The sequence below is a fragment of the Trachinotus anak genome, unplaced genomic scaffold (assembly GCF_046630095.1).
Source record: "Trachinotus anak isolate AG129_WGS33_773 ecotype Australia unplaced genomic scaffold, CSIRO_AGI_Tana_v1 ptg000001l, whole genome shotgun sequence".
NCBI lineage: Eukaryota > Metazoa > Chordata > Actinopteri > Carangiformes > Carangidae > Trachinotus > Trachinotus anak.
The window spans coordinates 21,214,911-21,222,625 of NW_027273852.1; the positions used below are offsets into that span (position 1 = coordinate 21,214,911).

At 42.4% G+C, this 7,715-nt stretch overlaps 1 protein-coding gene across 3 annotated transcripts; it reads left to right on the top strand.

Moving 5' to 3' along the window:
• The first annotated feature begins 378 nt into the window (after positions 1-378).
• On the top strand, positions 379-7,713 carry slc35a5 (solute carrier family 35 member A5). Of its 3 annotated transcripts, none has more exons than XM_071484178.1 (10): positions 379-516; positions 1,793-1,943; positions 2,086-2,184; positions 2,272-2,405; positions 2,685-2,752; positions 3,453-3,641; positions 4,124-4,324; positions 4,409-4,536; positions 5,858-6,126; positions 6,810-7,713. In XM_071484178.1, the coding sequence occupies exons 2-10, from the start codon at positions 1,817-1,819 to the stop codon at positions 6,873-6,875; spliced, it is 1,281 nt and encodes a 426-aa protein (XP_071340279.1). In that variant the 5' UTR covers positions 379-516; positions 1,793-1,816; the 3' UTR covers positions 6,876-7,713. The 3 variants fall into 3 exon arrangements, with proteins under 3 accessions (XP_071340279.1, XP_071340278.1, XP_071340290.1); XM_071484177.1 differs by having other exon boundaries at positions 380-516; positions 1,790-1,943; XM_071484189.1 differs by lacking the exons at positions 379-516; positions 1,793-1,943; positions 2,086-2,184 and having other exon boundaries at positions 2,270-2,405; positions 2,616-2,752.
• Positions 7,714-7,715: the final 2 nt, after the last annotated feature.

Consider the following 7,715-nt stretch of genomic DNA (forward strand, 5'->3'; position numbering starts at 1 on the left):
AGTTGTTTTAAGTGTTTTTGTGGGCATTTTGTGATCATTTTGTGTCTCTTTTTGGTGGTTTCGTGTCATTTTGCAGTTGGTTTGCATCTCCTTTATGTTACATTGTGTGTTTGTAGTTATCTGACTTCTCTTTGTGGTAATTTTTTGTCTCTGTAGTTAGAGGGGGGGCATAGGGTCCCCTCTGGCCCCGCCCCTGTGGTATTTACCCTAATACACCACTGACTAAAAGTCCACGAACCAAAAGTAGACAAACTTACAAGACCATGGTTCATAAACAGTCTATGGTTCATACAGACCTTCATCTGGCTGTCGGGGGAGGAGCGTATGAACTGACGTCAGAGGATCACGTGAATCACGCACGAACCCGCGCTGCGTGGAGGATGACGTCGACGCGACACCTGTCTCAATACGCCTGCGCCGCTTAACCAGGAAGAGCGAGGGCTGACAATACGATGCTCCAGCTCATGGACGTTTTCTTCAGCTATGTGTTGGAAAAAAAGCAGCAAATAAGTCTCGGTAAGTTTCTTATTATTTTAACGTCGTGTGCCGATGTGGGGACATTTGACCGGACGTGTAAGAGAAGAGGAAGAAGAGCAGCGTGTTGTTTTGGCTGCTGGTGTTTATCTGTGATGCTGACGATGCTAACAGACTTCGTTTGGTTCAGTTCCTCTTCAATTTAGTGTGTAAACAGATCAACCTAGAGCTCTGACAGATCGAATATGCTGCGGTGATTAATGTCAGTATGTTAGCGCCACTGGAAGAGAGTTGAAATGATCAGTAAGGCTGCAGTTATTGATTACTGTCATCTTTTATATTGATTATTCCTTTATTCAGTTTTGTGCTGAGCACAGCAGCGCTGGCTGAGGTCGTCTGTAGCTGTACACTTTGTTTCTTTCCTCTGTTTCGCGTCTATGAACGTAGACTTTAACGAAGGCGTCAGCATAGTTCGCTCTTTCTTGCATATATTTAAATGTTCAGCCACTGTATATATTTATTTTTCCATAAAGCTGCTTTGAAACTTATTAACCTGTGCGTATACAGGTACTGTTATTTTTTCTCCTTTTTGATATGTACTTTTTTATTCCCCTTTATATATGACGATAATATAGAGGTGCTGCAAACTAGTTTTGTTGCACAGTGTAACCTGTTGCACTGTGACTGTGAAGTTTTTAACTCTTACAATGTCAGAAACGCGTGAAACATGACTCCTTGTTATTGCTATGCAAGCTTGGCTAAAATAAAGTGAGGATGCTTTCTAAAATAATGTCATGAATAATTTTTATTTATCAATTAACTTCCCACAAAGTGCAGTAAACTGTAAAAAGAAAAGAAAATTAGTATCTGCTCTGACCCTCTTCAAAACCACATTCAAACTCCAAACCCCATGATCAGGATTTTCTGGAGATATTAACTGCTCCTGATTAGCCTTTTCATAAAACCCTACAGTGAAAATCCAGTTTGAAAATGTTCCCTTGTATTTCTCTACACAACTCATACAGCATAATCCAAGTGATATTAGTCACATGGACTTGCCCTGTTGTTTTCACATTTTCAAATACATTTTCTTCACTGGCAGTTAGTAATTCACCCTTTGAGCTCTGACTGAAGGTCGTTTGCAGAATTTTTTGAGTGAATGTACTTGAGTTGTTGAAAATGACCGTGTTGATTTCAGAAATGACAAATATACACCAACCTCACAGTTTCTCTCTGAAACTGAAACTAATGGTGGCTCAGGTACCGAGAGCCGGACTGATACCAGCACTCCGTCTGTTTTTCTAATGTGCTCCAGCAGGTTTGACTGCATCCAGTCCCAGCCATGGTGCGCTGCCACTCCTGCCCCAGACTGTGCTCCCGCTCGTCGGCCTACACTCTAGCCCTCGGCCTGGGCTTTGTCACCCTGGGAACCAGTCGCATCCTGCTGCTCAAATTCTCCGCCAATGCTGGTGACTGACTGACCATGCTTTTTATGTTTTCCACACAGAGCTATAAAGATTTGACTAGCTTCTCTTCAAGTCAGCACAGTTTTAATATTTATTCTGCTGAGGAGTGTTGGCCTCTTGTTGACTGAGTCTCTTTATTTTGTAGAGAACAAGTATGACTTCCTGCCAGCGTCTGTCAATCTACTTGCTGAGGCGCTCAAACTGCTCTTCTGTCTGGTTATGTCAGTCAGGATCATAGTCCGAGGTAAACGGCTGTCCATCGTCTTGTATTTGTTGATGAGGTATGTTTGTTTTATTTTGTTTAAACTCCTCTCCTCTTCTCCTCCTTCAGAGGGACGATCCTGCAGAGAGCTGGGCTGTGCCTCCAGCTCATCCTTCCTCAGATCCCTGAAGTGGGCCGTCCCTGCCTTCCTCTACTTCCTCGACAACCTCATCATCTTCTATGTGATGACCTACCTTCAGCCAGTTAGTGAAATTTTAAATACGCTCTGTGACTCATGACAGAAGGAAATATTTTTGGCTTCTTGAGGAAATTTTGTTGCATAAATTCAATTTACTCAGCTCTTATTAACATGTAGACCTCCCCCTGCTGGTAACTCTGTGAAACACTCTTTGAGAAACAATCTATTCTCTGTCTCATATCACACCAGCTTTTACCAAACGTGTCTGTGTTAGATACAGCTGCTGTGTTCTGCTGTGACTTTTATCTAACAGTCTCCTGACCTCCCTCCCTCTTGTCTCCAGGCCATGACTGTGTTGTTCTCCAACTTTGTCATCCTGACCACAGCTGTACTCTTCAGAGTTGTTTTGAAGTAAGTGGCTCATTGAACAGCTCTGTAATGTTCTGTTCTTCAAAAGGACAGCGTGCATGTCTTTAGAGTTTTACTGTAGATGAGAGGTGATGCATCTTCATCACATTTTCTCTTTTCATGCCAATGTTGTTTTTTTATGAGACATTTGCCGTAAAAATCCTTTCACTATCGTCCAAGTGAAAATGGTATTTTCTACCGTGTAGCGCAGTGTCACTGTATGCCTTTGTTTTGATGAATCACAAAGCAGTGGTTCTAAAACGTTTTCTCATTAAAGATCCCTTGATGACACAAATTAGACCGAGGACCCCCATCTGATAAGAATTCTGCTTTAAGATGTTTCATTTCTTTCTTTATGTATTTACAGAAAGTGTTTGAAACCCATTACCATAATAGTGATTCATTTTGTCACTGTGTTACTTATGGATGAAATTATAGTGGAAATAAATTATTCCCCTTTTTCCTGAGAACCTCCTTTATGACCCCCTGGGGTCCACGGACCCCACTTTGAGAACCACTTCTTTAAAGTTGAGAGAACTACTAAAAGCAAAGCTGTAATTTTTTTTTTTTTATCAGTGTCATGAAATGAGACGTCCTCTGCTGTGTAACTGTATAATTCTGCACATTTGACACGACTGGAAACCTTGATTTTCACATCGGCCACAGATGAAACTTAAATTTGTGTTTCCTCCTTTTCCTTCAGGAGGCGCCTGTCCTGGGTTCAGTGGGCAGCGTTGGTCATCCTCTTTCTGTCCATCGTTTCCTTGACGACAGGATCGGGAGGCAGCCAGAACTCAGTCGCTGTGCCAGGTCTCCACGCGAACCCACTCTCCACCCCCTCCAATGCCTGTCTCCTTTACACGCAGCTGCTGGAGCAGATGAGGAACAGCAGGTGAAATCCTGGTGTAATCAGGAACAGATAAATGGGTGATAAACGAAGCAGCTTAAAGGAGAAATGTTTGAAGATATTTTAAAACATAGGACAAAATATCAACTGTTAGGGTTAGGGTTGTCAGGGTTTAATACAGCTGAAAGATTTCCTGCAGAGAGACAGACCTATGTATGTATCATGTCATAAGAAATTAGTCCGCAGCAATTTTCATTACTGATCAAATGTTTATTCCTCTTTTCAAGCAAAATATGATGAATATACTGATTCCAGCATCTTTAATGTGAAGATTTTTTGCTTTTCTTTGAATACCACTGGGCTCTGGACCGTTGTTTGGACAAGACTACTGATTTGGGAACTTGATGGGACTTGATTTTTTTGTACTTTTTATGATATTTAATTAATTCAACAGGGAATGGATTAATTGAAATGTAGGAAAAGACATTCAGCTGATGTTGTAATTGATGTTGTCGCTCCCATCGCAGTGCCAGTGAATCATGGGCGTCGTCCCTGCCCGGCCAGGCCTGGAGGGACAGGGTAGTGGAGAAGCTTCGATCTCTGGGCGTGGGTCACATCCTGCTCCTTCTCCAGTGCTTCATCTCTGCCATGGCCAACATCTACAACGAGAAGATCCTCAAAGACGGAGACCAGATCACTGAGAGCATCTTCATCCAGAACAGTAAATTGTGAGAAACAGCTTATCAAGAAAGTAATGGCTAACTTTGAGTTGTTCCATTCTAACCTCAGCCCTCTCCTTCATGTTGCTGTAGGTATGCCTTCGGTGTGGTGTTTAACGGTCTGACCCTCGGGCTCGGCAGCGAGGCGCGAGGCCTCACTGTGCACTGTGGCCTCCTGCACGGACACAACCTCTACTCCCTGGGTCTGGTGCTGGTCACTGGTGAGTCATGGGGGGAAAATGACAAGATATGAGTGTTTTCAGCTCTGATGCCTCTTTGGTTAAATTTCAGCAACTCAAACAACTCAGTCAAAAGAAGAGTTCCACAATTATTTGCTTGCTTGCCAAAATAAGAAGACTGATACTGCTGTTCTATTTGTCCATTAACTATTACATGAAAACCAGGAGATGATTAGCATAGTTTAGTGTAAAGATTGGAAATAGGAGGAAACAGCTAGCCTGTCTCTGTCCAAAGGTAACAAAATCCTCCTACCAGCACCTCTAAAGTCTAATTAACAGACTGATAGCTGTTTCTTCCTTCTTCCTGTCTTTATGCTAAGCTGAACTGACCATCTGGGTGTAGCTTAAAGGAGCTATTTGATATTGCTACTATTTTTTTTCCATTGCTACAGCTTCTTCTAGACTTGCCAGTCTAGAAGAAACAGGAGTTTAGCATCAACCTTCATTCCTTTACTCACCTGTCTTGGCGAGTAAAGGACAGGTTTTGTTTTGCTTCTATCTCTGTCACTTATTTTCTTGTACTGAAATTAGCATGCTAACCAGCTGAAGCTGATGGCTGAAGCTTTTGCTTCGACTGGTAAATAAACCTGTTAATGCTAACACTGGCTATGTAGCCAAATCCAAACCTACAAATAGCTCAAATAGCTTCATATTTAACAGACTAATAAGAGAGTGGTATTCATCTTCTCATCTTCCTCTCCTGGAAAGAAAGCAAATTCCCAAAGAGTTTTCTACATCAGTGGAGATTTGAAATGTAACAGAGGTTAGTGTGTCCATCCACAGAAGTTTCTTTCTGTTTCACCACATTACATATGGTTAACATGAAGTTTCTTTCCACATTAAGAAACAGTAAACCAGACAAGTGAACTATCTTGTTAGAGCTGTAATCCAACAAAAAGCTCTGGCTACTACTTCCAAAACCGTACTTCCAGTCTGTATGCTAAGCTAAGTTAAGATAAGCGTATGCTGGTATTAGCTACTAAGTCTTTGTGTTGAATGCAACCACATGCAAAACCAGCAACCAGCAGAAACCTCATGTCTAAGACTTTTTGCTGTGACATGACAAAATCAAGCTACTTCCACCCTTGCTGCTGAATAGAAACTAAGGCCAGATAAACATGAGCAGTGTTGTGGTTTTTCTGGACAGCACAGTCATTGTTTGCACGTATGCAAGAGATCACTTGTCAGGAAAATGCAAATTTAATACAGATAAAAGCTGCAAGAAACAACATGAAGGCTTGCTATAAGTCATCCACAGCTCAGCTAAGAAATTTAAAGAGCTCACTCTTTTCTCTCTCCCCAGCTGCCCTGGGTTTATCTGTGGCTTTCATCTTGAAATTCAGAGACAACATGTTCCATGTGCTGACAGGCCAGATCACCACAGTTCTGGTTACCACCTTCTCCCTCTTCCTCTTCGACTTCCGCCCTTCACTAGACTTCTTCCTCCAGGCTCCCATGGTCCTGCTGGCCATCTTTATCTACAACGCCAGCCGGCCCAAGGACCTGGAGTACACCCTGCAGCAGGAAAAGCTGCGGGTCATCAACGGAGAGGTGTTCGAGAGGTCCAGAGGGGTAGGAAGCAAACCACATATCTTCAGTAGTCACGCACACGAGCCCACAAGCTCCTTTTCCCCGCACAACATCACTCACCTAATCCCCATGTGAAGCCCCTTCCTCTCCTCCCACACACATACCACATTCTCTGTAGGAAACTTGGCTCTTATTTCTCTATAATGTGATTTCTTCAATAAAGGGGGGAAACCTGACTCCTTGCTATGAAAACAGCATTCAGACTCATGCTGGGGCCGTACCTCACATAATTTCATTAGGTCAATGTGGTCTGTTGGATTTTGAAAGAGGAAGTTATTAAACAGAACAGCTCTCCTTAGGGGCCTGGTGAGGAAGCTGTCCTGGAGCGAGCAGGACTTGGAGGTAGTTGCCATGACTGGTGTGCTGTCCCAGACTGAGGAAAACCTCTGTTGTCTGTGAAATAACAGTCTTCAGACATGTTCTTTGTTTCCTTGGTGGAGGATTTGCTGGTTAATAGCTGTGGCTTTAAAATGCAAAGTATTTCCCCTCTGTGTTTTGGAGGCAGTAAATCCTGCCCTGCACCGTCTTAAAAACAACTTGGGAAGTTGTTGTTTGGCGATGATCCTGAGACAGAGATGAGAAATACCTTGTGTCTGCAGGTTTGTTCACTGTATCCCACCACCTCTGCCTTCATCCTGACTTGTTCTTTGTGTTTTCTGTTGCAGGATGGTGAGGAGCTGGAGCTCCTAACAAAGCCCAACACGGACAGTGAGTCTGAGGAGTCGTTGTAGTACTGACTTAAGGCTCCACTAAAGGACAGGAGGTTCCTCTTCACTGCTGCTAATGTCAAACTGCACAACAGACTTTTACCCCTGGATGCCGCATGGTCACAGGTTCTATCTGTCACAGCATTTATTTGAAGGACGCCAGGTAAACAGAGAACAACAGTGTTGATTTATTGTGTGGTGAAATCTGTCAGACGCTTGTAATGATTAAGGCTAATGTGTATATTTTGAAATGTGTCTGTCTGTGTGTGACTGCTGTTAGTTGGACAGCAAGAGTTAAACCAGCATTACGTACGTGCTGGGAAATCATCATTACTGTATTCGCCAGTTGGGATCATTAAGAACTGCTGTTATTTTCCTATTGTATGTGCAGGTATTTGACTACAGGGGAGTGATAAGTTTAATTAGTGATCAGCTGTCTCACTTCACCCAGTTTTATGATTGTAACTAAGCTTCACACAGCTATTTTTTATTGTTACTGGCTCTGTGTAAAAGATGCATTTATTCTTTGGGGTACATGTAAACAATATGCAAATCCACAAACTGCAGCTTCAAAAATAGTCAGAAATAGTTAGAAATTATGAATTACAAGAAATATACTTACACAGTAGGACTGTTGATTCCATTACAGTGCACAGGGATTTCTATTTTTTTTCTTATGCCTGAACCAGAACCATCAGTATACACATAATAGACCACTTACGTGTGAATTTCTAAAAGCACAACGCAACTGGCGCTTGGTTCTTTCAATTCATCTTGCGGCAGAGTGTATGTTTTGCAACTGTGAAATACTATGAAATGTTGTTTGTGCCTTTTGATCTGAAATAAACTGCAAGTAAACTGCTT

What these genes read in the sequence shown, in the direction of transcription:
- slc35a5 (XM_071484178.1), top strand. Translation starts at nt 1,817, where the DNA reads ATGGTGCGCTGCCACTCCTGCCCCAGACTGTGCTCCCGCTCGTCGGCC. An exon ending in CAAATTCTCCGCCAATGCTG is followed by an intron (nt 1,944 to 2,085) that starts GTGACTGACTGA and finishes TTTATTTTGTAG; the next exon opens with AGAACAAGTATGACTTCCTG. An exon ending in TGATGACCTACCTTCAGCCA is followed by an intron (nt 2,406 to 2,684) that starts GTTAGTGAAATT and finishes TCTTGTCTCCAG; the next exon opens with GCCATGACTGTGTTGTTCTC.